At 36.9% G+C, this 18346-nt stretch overlaps 1 protein-coding gene across 1 annotated transcript; it reads right to left on the reverse strand.

The window, feature by feature from the left end:
* Positions 1-269: 269 nt before the first annotated feature.
* LOC122062987 (potassium transporter 5-like) lies at positions 270-2193 on the reverse strand. Its single transcript, XM_042626654.1, has 5 exons — positions 2158-2193; positions 1858-1993; positions 1190-1372; positions 881-1088; positions 270-564 (listed from the first exon to the last, which is right to left on the reverse strand). Exons 1-5 carry the CDS (start codon positions 2191-2193, stop codon positions 270-272), a joined length of 858 nt encoding a protein of 285 aa, XP_042482588.1.
* Positions 2194-18346: the final 16153 nt, after the last annotated feature.

Consider the following 18346-nt stretch of genomic DNA (forward strand, 5'->3'; position numbering starts at 1 on the left):
AGAAAACAACGATTAAAAAAAAAAATGTGAGAGGATGTAGAGTACCTTGCTTGCTCAGAGAACCTCTCTCTTTTGACAAACATGCACTATACACGTATAATACATGTATTTATTAACTATATATGTATTATATATATGGTACTAAAACACTACAACACTACAACACTAGAGCTCATAAGTCATTCCCACCTTCAACAAATGCTTGCAAGGAATATCAAAGACTTCATCTTGTTGCCTTAAGCACCTTCTCAATCCATTGTAAGCATAGTCTATGACAGCTTCTTCCCCAAATTAGATGCCTTTGAAGCCGCCACCTCACTCTGACCAACAATATATTTTATGCCACCTTTCTTGCATTCATTATGCACCAATTGTACCTCTGTTGCTGACTCATCGTCATTGATTCTTGATGCCTCCTCCTTAATTTCGGCAGCAGTCCCTGTAACTCTCCCATCCTCGAATGATCTTAACTTAAGAAAATCCTCCCTAATGAAGTCTTTTAACCCTTTCACCAATGCATCTTCAAATGATTCCGGTTCCTTTTCCACATCTTTGTATCCATATCTCACAGTGCATTGGAAGATACGTAATCCATGAGGGTCAACTCGTCAAAACAAGAAACACTCCTCTACTGGGACTTTGCTTATAGGTAAAGTCTTGATTGAAACTAACACGAGCACTGTGTGCAGTGCTGGGACATTATAACAGTAATGGGTGAAGATTGGGGAAATTCCATGGACATGCTCTGAGTAGAACATGGCTAAACCTGGGACTCGATGAATGTGTGGGGTTGCTGGCTATCTCCTTGAGTCTCTCTGCTGAAATATTGTTTTCTAGCTCAAAATTGTATGTCTTTCAGTATACGTAGTTCCAAACAAACATGACAGACATGAGGAATGCGGCGAAGGCTACTGGATGGTAACCCCCTTGAACGAATTGGTCAAAGACTGAGCTCAAAAAGATTAAATCCACAAAGAAGATGGTTGCAACATATAGAATAATCAATGCAAAATTTGTCTTCCATGTCATGATCATCACAAGGATAAGAAATGTAGATGTGAGTGTCATAACAATCTCCACAGCAAGCCCTGTATACAAAGAGAAGTGCATTAAATTAACAGTTACAAACTTGAGAGAATTTCAAACATATGCTATCTGAAGGAACAATGAATGATAAATGAATATGTACCATAAGCATTCTCAATCTTCAGTGTGGTCTTAAATCCTAGTATGACGGCAACGCAGGCTAACATGAGTATGTGGTTAACCTCTAGCACATATATTTGGCCTTCATATTTAGAAGAAGTGTGAACAACTTTCACTCGTGGGAAACACCCAAGTGCGAGAGACTGTTGGACTATGAAGAAGGAAGCTGAGATCAAAGACTAGCCAGTAAACAGGTTCTGCAACATAGTTATAACAGTAGGTTAGACTAACTCAATAAGTGGAGTCATTGATGATTTAAGCAAGGGACAAGAAGAATTACTTGGAACTGATTGGTAGAAAGCATCATATGCATCAAGAGGAAATTTCCTAAGATAAGCAGCTTGGCCTACATAGGCTAGGACAATGGAGGGAAAAATGATAGTACATGTGCTGATTTGGATCGAGCAAATATTGAAGTGGCCAAGATCTGTGAACAAAGCTTCTGATCCTGTTGTTGGTTTATCAAAGACACAATGCCGAAAGAATATGTCGAAAGAAAGCTAACCATGTTCAATCATATTGCTTCATATATATAGCAGAGTTAAATGGGTTTTAAATAAATTTGGCCATTTGCATACCAGTTAAGCACAGGACGATGCCCCCGAGTGAAATCCATGCATCCTTCTTGTTTGAAAATATTTCACAATGTACATTGGTTAAGTGCCTTGATTACACTTGGGTCATGTCTTATGAAGTTGTAGAGACCAATAACAGCAATAAAGAGGAACCATATATTAAGAATCGGCTCAAAGGTGAAACCAACTTTGTCAGTTCCAAACCTCTCAATCTGGAACAAAAGAATTAGGATCACCGCAGATATCCACATGATTTTGTTGTCACACAAGATCAAGGTGCCTAGGCTATCAACTAAATCAACATGAAAAAATCATGCCAGTAAACCATTTTGTGATTACTCACACTTCATTTATTAATGGTGGATGATTTATTTACCTGAAATGCATGAAGTATCCCTTCTCCTAAAACCATGGATGTTCCAAGCATAGTCATAAACAAGAGAGAGTACTTTGCAGGTCTGGTACTTTCGAGGAAGTACTTGACAGTAGATGCCCAACGCATTTTGTGGTTTGGTAATTCAAGTTGGTATTTGGATACATCTTTATCTTCAGGCTATTGGTTTGGTGTGAAGCCCACCTTCGCATGGCGACATATAAGAGAATACAGAGCAAATGTGCCCCCTGCAAATGGTAGATGTTTTCAACAACAGAAATATTTTTGGATACCCAATTGACTCAGTGAACAAAGATAAGAATTAAGTATAACAGAAAGGTAGATAGTCCTATGCTTCTTATTGGTGTAAGAATTAAGTATAATAGAAAGGTAGATAGTCCTATGCTTCTTATTGGTGTGTGCATGTATAATGACATTGAAATAAGAAGGTAACTAAAGAGAAGGCTTACCTTCCCCATTGTCATTGGCTGATAGAACAATGAAGACATACTTGATCAAAGTGAGAGGTCAGGAAGTAAATGATCATAGACAATACCCCCAAGATATCATCGTTATGAGAAATGCCATTGGGAAAAAGACCAGGAAATGTGTATAGTGGTGAGGTGCCGATGTCGCCATATACGATTCCGATACTTTGGAATGCAAGCTTCAAGATGGTTCCCCAATCCACAGCCTGAAATTTGATCGCGTAGCAAGAGAAGATAATGAATAATAATTCTGAAGCAATGTTTTCTAATGACAAACAAAACAAACCTCAAATGATCTACGGTTATACTTTTCTAACATTGTCCGATTCTCCCTGTCAAGAGAATCAGATTTAACAGGCTTTCTCTCTTGTGATTTCTCCTTGCTGTTCAATTCCATCTTCAACTTTATCCATCACTCCACCATTCTCCATTGAATTACTTACTTACAAAAATCATGTTAGTGATTCCTTTATTGGTGAAAAGGAAAACAAAAAAGATATAAGCATTAGTTTTCCATGGTAATCAAATTTAGGATGAGTATGCTGATTACCATGTAAGTGTAATAAGCATCTTTTCTGTGTACATTCGTCTACAGCTGACCATAAATGGTTTAAATATGAATGAGAACCAGGGACTCAGATTCTTCAAAAATTGGCATTTAAATTATTGACCTTCCATTTGTTCCATTTTGGTCAGGAATGAAACCAAAGAAACAAAAAGCTGAAATCCAGAGAAGGCCCACATCCATACCAAAACTCTATCCTTCAAAACAGAGTTGCACTGCAAGTTCACAACCTCATAAAATTCATTTCAAAAAAAAAAAAAAAAAAAAAAACCCTCCATCCCTTTATACTCAAATTCTTCATTTAATGAATCTAATCAATAGCTCCTTAACATATATGCAGAACAATAATAGTCTAAACCATATAGAGAAAAAAAGTTCATTTTGACTGAGAACTTGATAGTGGCAAAAGAGAGCTTACACTTTTATATAGATAAGAGTTGCTGGAAGTTGTGGTTCAAAGTGCAGGAACCCAAGAGAAGAAACTCTTCTTCTTCTTCTTCTTCTTCTTCTCTCTAGCGCTTGTGCTAGCTTCCTCTTGTTCTAGTTTCCTTCTAATAAAAGTAAGTAGTGTGTGTGTGAGAGAGAGAGAGAGAGAGAGAGAGAGAGAGAGAGAGAGAGAGAGAGAGAGAGAGAGAGAGAGAGAGAGAGGGCGTAGGTGAGGGAAGAGAGATGAGAGAATCGTTGACTTCTGCGTATGGACCCAGAGGATGAATACACAGGCGTGTTTGAATGTACATAGAGACGTGGGAGAGAGGGATAGAGACATTTGGCAATCATTGACTCCTACCTATGGAGAGCCGGGGTGGCTGAAGACCATGGATTGAGGAATTGGATCGGATCAATATCGGTCAATTCTGATCCCGATTCTCGACCTATCTTGGCAAGGTTAATCTGTTGGATCTTCGAGATCACTTCATTGGTTCCTTCTCACTTCAGTTCTAATCTCTATTGCACTCTATTCTTACATTATCTACTTCTATTTTGGGTGCTTCTCTCTTTCTTTCCAAAATAACTTCTTCCATAATCTCCATGTGCTGAATCTTCTAGACAATATTCTCTTACAATTTCTCATTTCCAATTGGGTACTCTTCATTTTTGTTTCAAAAGAAGAGGAAATATCACTCCCCTCCCTTGAACTAGGTCAAAATATCAACTTAACCCCACACTTTGCTAAAAATATCACTCACCTCCCCTAAAAAAAATATTCTATCTAACTACCCCAACCGTTAGAAATGATTGTTAAATCAGTTGGTTTTTCTCACAATGCCCAAAATACTCTCCTAATTCAACAATACAATAGGTGTCATGTTCTTAAGGGTGGAACAACTGAATTTTTTTCTTTTGGGGGGTGGGGGCCGGGGGAGGGGGAAGGGTAATAAGTATAATAGGTAAATTATGATACAAAACTTGATTTAACATGAGCCAACCATGGTTCAATTTGCCTAGCCAGTCAGGACGATTGTATACTTCAAAATTCTATTTCTATGAATCTATTTCATCCCTTGTTGCTCAGACATTTTTATTGGAGGAATTGAGCAAGGGGGACCACTATTAAGTCAAATCATTACAAAATCAGGTGTTATACAGTGGGTGATGGAGCTCTGGTTAAGTGGTAGTCTTGTGAATTTATCGATTTGTACTTTGTTATGCAAATGAAGGCTTTTATTCATATTCAGTTTACTGGTAATCTTGACACATGGTTCTTTGGCATTACCCAGCTGTTAAGTCAGCTAGTTTTTCTCATAATGCCCAAAATACACTCCTAAATATTATAAGAGAAAACTAACTGACTTAATGGCCATTTCTAACGGTTGGGGTTGTTAGATAGAATATTTTTTTGAGGGGAGATGAGTGATATTTTTTGAAAAGTGTAGGGTCAAGTTGATATTTCGACATAGTTTAGGGGAGGGGAATGATATTTCCTCTTAAAATAATTTTTAAATTACTTTTTTTGATTTTTTATTATTATGGGACTGATCCTAAAATCAATATTTTTTTTTATTATTTCTAAGCTATTCGAAGCATAACACAGAGCTGGGACCTAGCAGGACACAAAACAAGAGAAAGAAACAAGGATTTTCACTTTTCTCCTTTTTTTAGGTAGAAAATTTCAACTAACCATTATTTAGGGGTCTCAATTGGTCAGTTCAAATCGGTTTCGATTGGGCTGAATCAGTTTATGTATAGGATTGAGGGAGATCAAAACCAATCCATTAAGAAACTTCGATTTTTAATCGGTTTCGGTCCAGTTTGGTTTAGGTTTATTTCAACTTTTCAATATCGGGTTAATACTGGTTTAGATTGGTTTATTATTGGGCTTGAACAATAATGAAATCTTACATTCACAACTTGTAGTGACAAGATTTGATGAAAAAAACAATTTAAATTTATGATTAAATCAAGTTTATCATTGTAAGGGAAGCCAATGGATAACAAATTAATAAGAAGATTAATAATACTAAAATCACAAAATGAACTCTATTATCCAATCATTCATTTAACTATCCAACTAGTTTTGTATAGTGAACAAGGAAATCAATGGAAGGATCGTCTACAAATCAATTTCTCTATTCATAACCTCATATTCAGTGATTTGTAATAATTTCCCTTATAATAAAAAATATTCTCGCTAATATTGTAAAAAATGATAGTCAATTCATCAATTTATAATCTTATAATCATTTTTTTTTTTTTTTTTTTTTGTCGGTTTCATTCAGTTTGGTTTTGGTTTGGTTATTGGTCAGCTTGGTTTGGACCGATTTATAGCCAATCCCAATATAGCTTAGTCCAAAACCAATCCAATAAGGATCGGTTTGGTTTGGTCCTGGTTTTATTGGTCAGTTTTATCGGTTCGGGCTAGGTTTTGACACCCCTATCATTATTGCCACCACATTGATATACTGATCATAATATGTATAAAACTAGGGCCACTTGTGACTAAATCAGACATATATTAAGTCCATCGATTCTGTGGATCAAAATTGTTGGTTAGCATTAGGGGTGAAATTTTGGCCTTGACAACCCGAACTCTCCCTGGCCTGCCCTGAGCCCGAACAGGGCTTGGGCCAAGTTTTTTAACCCTAAGGGTAGGTTAAGGTCAAAAAACCCCAACCATAGGTCAGGGTTGGGTCGAGTTAGGGTTGAGGCCTCAACCCGGCCCAACCAAGCCCGAAATTTAACCTTGCATTTTTATAATAGAAATTAGGGCTTCAATTGGTATTTCATTTTTCTATAATTTTTTAATGTATGAGATATGAATGGAAAAAACATATCAATCAAGGTTAATCCAATCATTGTAGAAGCCAAGGTCAACCCAACCCAATCCTGCCCAGCCCAGTCTGACCCAACCCGGCCCTGATAGGGTCAATTAGGACCGGGTTTGGTTGGTATGAGTCCGACAGGGTTGGGCCTAAACATGAACCCGACAGGATTGGGTTGGGCCTGGGTTGAATTTTGGAGGACCTAGGGTTGGGTTAGGGTTTGAAGAAACCCGGCCCTATTTCACCCCTAGTTAGTGTTGTGTGCATTTGATTGAAGGTCAACAAGATCGTCTTCTACCCAAAAATAAATAAATAAATAAATATTTTTATCGGTTCTTAAACTTGAACCTATATTTACACTCACATTTAGAACATTTTTTTTTTCTTGATTCCCTTGATAAGGAAATTTCCACCTCTTATTTTTCCTCACGTTTTAAAATATCCAGATTTTTTTTTTTTAATGAGTTTATTAATTTTTCAAAAAAAAAAAAAATTACTAATTGATGTCCTACAATCGATTCAAGGTGTCCCATGTGGATATTGAAATGAATTATAATGATTAAAGGCATATTACACAATTAACGATTACACCATACATATTTGTCATCTCAATGCATACTTAGGATAAATTTAAAAGTGAAGTGAAATATGTTCCATTAAGGATTAATCTGAATATTTTTAACTATATATATATATATATATATAGATATTGTTATTCATGTAACAAAAGTGGGTTACATCTCAAAATAACAAAATGATGAAAAGACGAATACATATACAATGGGCATTAAAGAATCAATTAAGTGAAGCAATTTAGAGAATTGAGTTTCATTTATTAGAATCTCATAATTATACTGTAAACTGAAATTCAAAAAGGCATTTCAGTCTTTTGGCAACATATTCCCTTAAATTGGTTCTTTTGCTTCGTCTAGAGAAGATGATAGTGCGTCTCACTTGCCTCTGGCTCATCTTCTATTGGCAGTTACCGATGTGGCTAGTAACAACATGGCTCATAAGTATTCACGAGGAAGAAGTGGTAGTGGCCAAAATCCTTGCAGCCATGTGCGCAACACATAGGTCGATCAAGAGCATCGCCATGGAAAAACATTTTGCGATGCGGCACAACATCGACAAGTGTGAGGAGTCGCAGCGATGCTCGATCAAGTGTAATGAAGTGCAATGCTACAACCAATAACATGTGCTCTGATACCAATGTAAATAGAAAAGTAAAAGGATATCTAGTATTATCTCAATGTAGCTTTTCTCGCAGCAGAATGGATCCGGTTACGATATCGTCAATCTGCACGAACAGGGAAGAACAAAGGATTGCAACGATCTAGCTAGGCAATGTTCAACTCTCTAAATCCAAAGATTGCAATGGAGATCCTTGGAAACAAACACTTTTGGGAGAGAGAGAGAGAGAGAGAGAGAGAGAGATTAGGTAAAAAAAACATTGCTTTGTTATGGCCAAAACCCTCTTATTATAAAGATTTGGCCAACTAGGGTTCCTAATCCTAGTGGTCTATGATTACCCCAAGTGGGTGACCCACGAACGAATCGGGTCAAGACCTAGTTTGACCTAATTCAATTGATAGTAATGTTAATCAATTTTGGTCAAATTGAATGAAATTTAGGCATATTTATATGCAATTTGGACATCTTTATCAAATTTTTGGTAATTGAGTCAAGTGATAGATATTTTGATGAAATTAGGATTATTTTGTCATATTTGTTAATCTTGATTATATTGTTAAGAATGAGATTCTATGGTCATTTAGGGCATACTAATGATATTTAAATTTGAAGGAAGTGCTTGAATGGCACCTATATAGGTGTGTTTAAAACTTAATACCTTCATTTAATTGGTCCTTGTCTTATTCCCCAATGCATTTGATGTAGTTTTTTCAATGAGGGAAAATCTATTATTTCCCATAAGAACAGCATTAATGACTTCCAATTTTTTGAAAACCTACTTCTACCCCTACATTAAGTACTGTCTTAATAAATTTTAGAATAAAACAAGGGGAAAAAAAGTAAGGTTACCTATTGACACCTTGGAGGGTATTTTCAATAACTGCCTAAACCCAATCCACTAAAGCATAGTTCAAATTTACTCAAGAAGCACACAATAGGAATCCCTGTTTGTACTAGGTTGAACAAACAATAAACACCATTGGATTTGGATTATTCAATGAAAAAATTTTCACTCATCTAATTTTTTTTTCAACTTGTTACATGCATTGGGGTGCCAACTAGGGGAACCCATAGCTCAAGATCTCGGAGATATCTCGCTATGATCTCTCTTTTTTTATTTATCAATTCGAGATGATAAGCGATATGTAAAAATTACAATAACTCAATGAGATCTTGATATCTCACCAAGATGATACTGAGATCTCACCATTTTGCCATAATCTCTCTTGTCTCATCTCAAAAGTAAAAGAAAACCCTCCTAACTAAGGTTTTTTGTGCTTCTCTTTACCAAATCTCATCTTAACTGCCTCAACATCAATTTTAATCCTTTGAGATTGAAGATTGACACTTCAACATAAAATTTTGGAGCTCCATTTATTCTCAAGAACACTTGTAGAAAAAAAAATCTCGAGAACTACCAACCTATATATTGTGTGGAATAACCTAGAGTATAGAGCTCACCTACACAATAGACTAACAATCTAGGTCTGAAATCAAAGTACCGTTTTGAGTCTGATTTCAAAAATCTAATGTTTCCAAAGTATTTAGAAGGCCTAAAATAGGCTCGATGGCAAGATTTAGGGGATAACTTGGCTTATGGCCACTGAAACCCATTTCGAGTTCTTAAAAAAAAAAAAAATACAAGATCTTACTAAGATCTAGCCAGATCTCGATTTTTGGCCTGGGTGAAACCCGAACCTCAAAGCTTGGGGGAACATCGAAATGTGAATCTAAGTGGATCGCATTTAAATTAAACAAAAGAAAATTCAATGAGTCTTGATGGATTTGAACCACCATCTCTCAGGTACTCCCCAAGTGCTCTACCAATTTGAGCTAAGGACTAATACAAGAGAGAAAATGAGAGCAATTACAAGAGGAATACAATCAGAAATTTCCTCTCTTGCTCGTTATGTTTCGTTTGTTTGAACTACTAACCTACAATGAGGAAACAATCCAATAACATAATTCTCCCCCACCCCCTTCTTTTTCTATGTGGCATCCATTTTTTAGCATCATCGTCAATTTGTGGATGGTTCATTGGTGCACAATACTGTTTTAGTTACATGTGGTGAGGATGTTTCATTTCTCTCTCTCTCTCTCTCTCTCTCTCATTTGCCAATTCAAAATTTAGTTACAAAAGCAATCAATTTTATAGTAAGAAATGAACATTGCATTTCTGAATTGTCCAAATATCTCATTATTATGATATCATATCACTACACGTATAGTAACCTTGTTGTTAAAGTCACAATCTACATTTCAACAGACATTCACTAAGATCTTTCTCTTTATCATACCTAAAAACCTTGAGTTGTTACATTGAAATTTTAGCATCCTGTAAGATCTTGAATATTCAAGAGATTTTCTTATTGAATCTCATAAAAATGGTTCTTGCGAATAATCCTTAACATATTAAATGCGATAAAAATATGAACCAAAAGTTGTACTGATGCCGAAGGACCTAAAGGCATTAAAATGGAAAAAGAGAAAAAAGCACTTCATCATTTAGGCTATGATGTTGGTTTCTAACTGTTAAACGGAAAGTAAACGGCTATTAGGGATTACCTCAGTATAGCTTTCCTAGCAGCGGAATGGATTGGGCTGCACCATGCGTCGGTCCACATGAACAGCGATGAACGAAAGGTTGCGGCAATCTCGCTAGGCAATATTTCACCCTCCAAATCCAAGGATTGCAATGGAGATCCTTGGAAACACACAGTCACAATTGGGAGAGATAGAAAAGAATAGGGAGAGAGAGAGAGAGAGAGAGAGAGAGAGAGAGAGAGAGAGAGAGAGAGAGAGATTAGGTCAAAACCCTTAATTGGCTCTGTGGCCAAAATCCTATTATTTATAGAGAATTGGCTAGCTAGAGTTCCCAATCCTAGTGGGTCTATGATTACCCCAAGTGGGCGACCCATGAAAGAACTAGGTTGAAACCCAATCCGACCCATATTAATTAACATCTCCCACCTGCCCACGCAGAGCGGACATACTCAATTATCCATTCTAGAAGTCTCTCTACCATAAGTGTCTCATCATACAGGAAATGAAGTATGCAACCTAACGAGATAATACAAATGTAGGAGTGCTACATCAAGCTTCCATCTAACCAACATAGCACATCACTCACAAATAATCAGAGGTACACTAAACAATCCAATTACACCTAGTCTAGCACTCTCGATCCCTCATGATGAGCAATGCTAACCTTAAAACATGCAATGTGCTTATAACTATGTCGAAACATAAATACTACAAATCACCCGGGCAACAAGCCACAATACAAGGGTGCAATTTCGAATAGTTTTTCCTAAGCCCACATGTCAATTTGACTATTCCCAATTGTTTTTCTAATCGTGTCCCGCTGGACCACATCATCCATGATCCTAAGGAGCACGTCAAATTAACATCATTGGGCATCCTCTTTATGACATGGTCTCAGGTAGAGAGTATCCATAGGACCAACTCAGTTTGATTCAAGTGGTTCACACAGTGACAAAGAAGGGATCCATTAGTCACTCTCACAAACGGTCGTAATAAAGCACATACAATATGAAATGTATGCTATGGTGCAACTCCCACTAAGGTGGGCATATCACTCATAAAATAAAAAGAACACCATACGAGTTTGGGTTCAGTTGCACTTTCAAGCACCTAACCTGAGTAAATCAGCCTAGTCGCCCCCATGGCGCTGCCTGAGTTCTCACACTCGGCTATAAGTAGGCTACACTGAGACGTGGGATTTCTGTGTTCGACTATAGAAATGTCTCATCTTAGCTCTAACTGAGGCACCACTTAGTTAAAAAGCTGTCTGTTCATCTCACTTGCTATCTCCAAGCGCCAAGGTGAATCACCTGTGTGATTGGGTCGATTCAACCTGGTGGCATATTTACTAAATAAAATGTGTACACACGTAAATCACTCTAAAGAATTAAGTCTCATATATACATCAAATAGTGATAATAATCATGTCTACAAAAAATGTCAAAGCTCAAAATACAAATCATCCGCGTCTAAGTCCTAGATTCCTAACAAGAGTAAGGAAAATGTCCCGAGTAATAGGCTTAGTCAAAGGATCAGCCACCATGCTACTAATGCTTCAGGATAACTTCCCCTTGCACAACCATTTCTTGAGTGTAGTGATATTTGATGTCTATGTGTTTGGCTTTCCCATTGAACTTGGGGTCCTTACCAAATTCCAAAGCTACCATACTATCACAGTGTACAAGCACCGCATCTCCTGAATGAGTGGTAATGCCAAGGCACTGTAGGAACCTCCTCAGCCAAACAGCCTCCTGAACGGCCGTTGAGCACATAATGTACTCAGACTCTGTCAAGGATAGGGCGATGCAGGTTTGCTTCTTGCTACTCTAAGATACAACCCCACCTCCTAGGACAAATGCATATCCTGAAGTAGATTTATGCTCATCTCTGTCACTAGCCCAGTTGGCATCACTGTAGCCTTTCAATCTCAAATCCAAATCACTGTAGGTGTGGGTGAGATTAGTGGTCCCACAAAAGTATCGAAAGATTCTTTTCACTGCCTGCCAATGGCATAATCTTGGATTTCTTTGGTAACAACTAACTATGCCAACTACGAAACATATATCTAGATGTGTGCACATCGTCGCGTATATCAGACTACCTATTGCTATTGCATGGGGTACTTTGGACATTTGATTTTTCTCTTCATTAGTCTTAGGGCACTGGTCAAGGCTCAAAACACAGGCCTTGTCCATGGGAGTGTCAATGGGTTTAGACTTATCTATGTGGAATCGTTCAAAGGTCTTCTTTATGTAAGTCTCTTGAGATAAACAAAGAATATTCCTAGAGTGATTCCTAATAATCTTGATGCCTAACACAATGTTGGCTTCACCCATGTCCTTCATCTCAAAAGTAGAGGACAACCACTATTGGGGAATATGCCCACACTCCTTAATGTATTTTTGTATTAACAAACAAACATATGTCTTTAACTCGATTTGACAAAGTGTGATTAGCTTGAAGAAAGTAAAATTAGTTTGAAGACACACTTAGAAGAGTCAAATCAAAACATCAAGGAAGAACTCATAAAGACATGACCTTGAAGCCCAAAGACATTTAAGACTGAGGATGAAGATCTCAAGACTAAGAATGAAGATCTGAAGACCAAGGATGAAGATCTCAAAACCCAAGATGAAGACAATAGGTTAGATAGTATAATTTGAAATTTGTGGACGCATTGCATATGCACGCACCTCATGCATCATAATAGAATGACCTTAGGTGGTAGAGTGCAAAATGTTCTAGTAAAATTCAATGAAAACAGAGTGACTTGACTCAAGGGAATTTTAGGTAACCTTAAATTTGGTATCAAGAAATGGACTCTTCGTAAGAGTTGTGGGAAATTGAGTCACGATTCCAACACAACTAGTTTTGAGTTAATCCGAGGTTAAACTGAATAGGTATGGTCAAAACACTGAGGGCTGATCAGTATGGCAGAGTTCTATCAAAATAGGGCCTGTTATGCGCCTGGTTGACCCGCTGGATGTAGCGGTGGACCAGAATTGTCCAAGACCATAGTCAGTTGATTCGCAGAAAGTCTTAGTCGACCGGTGCCTCTCTAGAAGAACTCTAATAGTTAGTTTTTGTTCCCAATGGCTCTTTTCGGTTGACCGTGGTAGCCGATCAACCGGTGGTCCTAGAATACAACCGTTAGAGCCTGATTTTCTACCAAAAATGCTTCACTAAGTTCACCTATAAATACCCTAGTTGTTCTTAATTAAATATCAATCAAGCAAGAGCATTAAAAGCACTATTGTGAGCATTCAAGAGCCATTAAGATTATTATATCCTACTTGAGTTGTTCAAGTCATTGAATTCCTGTAAGAGCTCAAGTCCTAATCAAGTCCTCCACTCTCTCTCCCGTGCAAGTCAAAGCCATAGAGAGGACTTTACATAAGGTGCATTATTCATCTCTCATTCTCATCATTTGCACCACACTTGAGGTATTCCTCTTATTCCACTACTTCTTAATTTTACTGTTTTTACAATTCTAGACTGTACCTAGGGTTATAAGGATTCTCTTATCCTAAAAAGAGGAAGGTGTTTCTCTGTCTCCAAAAGAGATTGTAAAGGTGCCTCTCTACCTATAAAGGGGATTCATAGGATACTCTTATCCATGAAAAAGATTATAAAGGTTTTCTTCCCTACCTACTGTAAAAGGAGAACTAGTAAAATACCTTACTAAAGAGTTCTTATAGGGAGTGGATAAGACTCGGATTGAGTCGAACCACTATAAATTTTGTGTTATGTGACTGTAATTATTTCTTTTATTCCGCTTTAGTTTTAATTCACAATCACACTCGAAGATATGATCTCAAAAAGTTTTAATTTCCACTAGTATAATCTATTCACCCCCTCTAGGTTATGAGAACTTTTCCTTCTAGAAGTGCAGATTCAAAAACTTTGTGTGTGGTCATAATATCCTCATATGGAAAGCCATAGAAAATGGACCATACACCATCACCAAAATAGTTGATGGAAAAACAGTACCAAAAGATGAAGGAGAATGGACAGCTGAAGACATTACTCTCATCCAGTACAACTCCATGCAATCACTTTCCTTCAGTGTGCCCTCAACGAACAAGTGTTCAACCGAGTCAGCATGAGACACTGCAAAAGATATTTGGGATATGCTTCTTGTCACACATGAAGGTACATAAGAGGTAAAGGAAAGAAAGGTAGACTAACTTGTTTCTGATTACAAATCCTTCTTTATGAAAGAAAATGAGTTAATAACTTCTATGTTTACAAGATTAACTGACATTATAAACAGTCTCAAAAGTTTAGGTAAAACTTACACTAATGCTAAAAAAGTCAAAAAAATCTTAAGAGCCTTGCCTACAGCTTGGAGACCTAAGAAAATAGTAATAGAAGAAGCCAAAGACTTGACAAAAATTTCTTTAGACTACTTGCTTGGATCTCTAAAAACTCATGAAGTAGAATTGAATGCCGACAAACCAAATCTTGAGAACAAAAAGAGAATCATAGCTCTAAAGTCATCTCAGACTATTGACGAAGTCAACGATGATGATGAAGATGAAGAATTCGATATGGAAAATGAAATTTTACTCATCACGAGGAAGTTCAACAAGTTCCTTAAAAGAAAGGAAGGTTTCAACACAAGAACAAATCCTACGGAGATAAATCTTATATGGAAAAAGGTAAATCTAAAATTAAACCCAAGAAAATCTCTTCTAAAGATATAGTGTGCTTTGAGTGCAGAAAGCCTGGACACTTCATAACCGAATGCCCACATAAACCAAAGAAGAAAGCTTATGCAACTACATAGGACTCAAGTGATGAAGAAGGAAAAAGCGAATCTGAAGAAAAAGTCACCAACCTCTCCTTGATGGCTATCAGAGATGAAGAACAAGAGGTATATCAAACCCAACTTGAATCCTTAATGAATGACTCTAATGAGGAACTTCAAGAAGCCTTCGAGGCCTTGGACGAAGAAAGTTTCAAATTAGAGTCTGATAAGAATAAACATGAAAAAGAGGTTGGCGCACTCAATAAAATAGTGGATGCACTAACCTCAAAGGTGAGTGAACTGGAGAAAGAAAATTCCAAGTTGAACTCCACCCTTTGCACTTTCACCCAAGGGTAAAGGAACCTTGACAATCTTCTTGGATCTCAAAGGAAAGGTCCAAATGAAAGAGAAGGACTGGGTTATAATGGACAAAATTTATCTAGGAAGAAAGAAAAGCAAAGTAAGAATCCAAGAAGGGGTGACCAAAGAAACTAACCATCCACCTCTTACATTAAATGTGGTTTTTGCAAAAAGACATGACATTCCATAAATCAATGTCATGCTAGGAAAAGAAAGGCCCCCAACTCTCAAACTGAGAGACTGAGAGTTAGCCATGCCTACTACACGCCCCTAAGAAGGCAATATAGGTCTCAAAGGCAATACTCTATTGAGAGGCCCCAAAGACAATACCAAGGGTATGGGAACTACACTCGAAAGACTTATAGACCACAAGGGAAATACCAAAACCAAGGATCCTATAGACCTCAAAGATACTATACTCCTCAAAGATCAAATGGATCTTATGAACCTCAGAGGACCCAAAAAAATCCAAAGTCATCCCAAAGGCAGAACCAAAGACCTAAAAAGTACAAAGCCACTTAGGTTCCAGTAGGAACTTTTGACACTAACAATGATGGACCCATGAGATTATGGGGACCAATGTACGATTAAATTTCTATTATAGGTTTGCTTGAAGAATAAGGTGGAAGCTGAATAGGTAATCGATAGTAGATGCTCCAAACACATGACATCCAACAAGGACCTATTCTCAAGCTTATGGGACTACGATGGAGGATGGGTCTGCTTTGGAGATGACAGCAAAGAAAAAATTGCTGGTATTGGAAAAATAAGACTTGGAGGTATTTCAATCTCAAATGTTTACTTTGTGAAAAATCTGAATTATAATCTTCTAAGTGTAAGTTAGTTATGTGGTATTGAAAACAGAGTAGAATTTAATGTTTCTCATTGTTGCATAAAAGATGCAAATGATAATCTAATTCTAAAAGGGTCTAGGAAAAACAATATCTATGTTTGTATGCTTGAAGAATCAAGTTCCTTGAATGCATGTTTGGTTTCTAACCATAGTGAATCCTCAATATGGCATAGAAGACTTGGACATGTGAATGTCAAGTTGATTCAAACCATTGCATCCAAGGATCTTGTGAGGAACCTCCCTAAGATCAAGTATGAGAAAGACAATTCCTGTGATACTTGTCAAAAAGGTAAACAAATACTTGTCAAAAAGGTAAACAAACCAAAGTCTCCCACAAATCAAAGAATATTGTCTCTTCCTCTAGACCATTGGAACTTCTTCATTTAGACTTATTTGGACCTATTAATGTATCTAATATGAGTGGTAAAAGTTATACATTTGTAATCGTAGATGACTACCTAGATACACTTGGACTGTTTTTCTGAAAAACAAAAATGATGCCTTCGATGAATTTGTAACTCTGTGTAATAGACTGCAAAATCAAAAAGGGGATATAGTAACCTCTGTGAGGAGTGACCATGGAGGAGAATTTCACAATATAAGTCAATTTGACTTATATTGCAACAAGTATGGAATTGACCATAATTTCTCCATTCCTAGAACACCTCAATCTAATGGGATTTTTGAAAGGAAAAATAGGTCACTACAAGAGACGGCTAGGACTATGCTCAATGAGTATTCCTTGCCTAAGTACTTTTGGGCTAAAGCTGTAAATACAGCTTGTTATGTGTGCTAAATAGGATAATTCTCAGACCTTTACTTTCTAAGACCCCATATGAACTGTACTTTGGTAAAATGTCAAAAGTAGACTACTTTAGAGTTTTTAGGTGTTTTCATCCTAAACACTAAAAACCACCTTAGAAAATTTGATGCGAAATCTAATGAAGGAATATTCTTAGCATATTCACTCAACAGTAGGCCATATAGAGTTTTTAATAAAAAGTCATTAATGGTTGAAGAATCTATGAATGTACGATTTGATGAATCATTGCCTAACTATCACATGCCATATATGTTAAATTGTTTGTTTGGGGGATTGGTTGTTGGGTGTGAAACTGTAGATGTATTTACTTTCAGCACTCATCTCAAATGTTTCATTCTTGGTTTTGTGATCTGAATACTATGTTAAGAGCTTTTATCTGAATTTCAATTTTTTAAAAACTCATCTCTTATCATGGATACTTTGTCAGATTGGAGTGTTGTTCTACTGAGAGAGAAAACTATCAAAAGTGAAAACTTTTTGATAAAGCCACAATCAGGACAAGGCAGGGCTGCTGTTTGGCAAAGGTTGGTTTATTGTAGATCTTTTTTATATCTCTGCAATGTCTGGGCTACTTAATGTTCATTTTCTTCATTATACTATTCTATAAATATTCTATGATATTGGAAAGCTCTTAATACTAGGTCAAGAGCTTTTATCTGAATTTGGAATTTTTGAAAACTCATCTCTTATCATGGATACCTCGTCAGATTGGAGTGTTGTTCTACTGAGAGAGAAAACTATCAAAAGTGAAAATTTTTTTGTAAAGCCACAATCAGGACAAGGTAGGGCTGCTGCTTGGCAAAGGATGGTTTATTGTAGATCTTTTTATATCTCTGCAATGTTTGGGCTACTTAATGTTCATTTTCTTCTTTATACCATTCTATAAATATTCTATGGTATTGGAAAGTTTGGCCATTGCAACATGTTGGTTATAGGTTCGAAACTTGGAAACAAACACTCCTATGAAATAGGGGGTAAGGCAGTGCACACTTGCCTCCTCCCATACCCTACGGTTGTAGGAACCTCGTGCACTGGTTTCTCTTTTTCATTGAAAATTATCTCCATCTTCTGGTATCTCTTTTCCATTGGAAATTATCTCCATGGGTTTCTCTTTTTTCATTGCAGCCGCGGGATCCTCGTGCACTGGGTTACTGTTTTTCATTGGTATATAAGACTGGATCAAAATTGATCTACTTCTTATAGTTTCTTTGATGGAAAGATTGGTAGAGGTTATAGGTGCTAGTGAATCATGGCATTGCATGCGCATCAATGTCAGATGATTAGCCCAATGCCTAGAATCATTAGGGAACTGCTAGGTTTTTTAGTGTAGGACCACCAATTTAGAATGATTGCGA

This window comes from Macadamia integrifolia, unplaced genomic scaffold (assembly GCF_013358625.1).
Source record: "Macadamia integrifolia cultivar HAES 741 unplaced genomic scaffold, SCU_Mint_v3 scaffold1173, whole genome shotgun sequence".
In the NCBI taxonomy this organism is placed as follows: domain Eukaryota; kingdom Viridiplantae; phylum Streptophyta; class Magnoliopsida; order Proteales; family Proteaceae; genus Macadamia; species Macadamia integrifolia.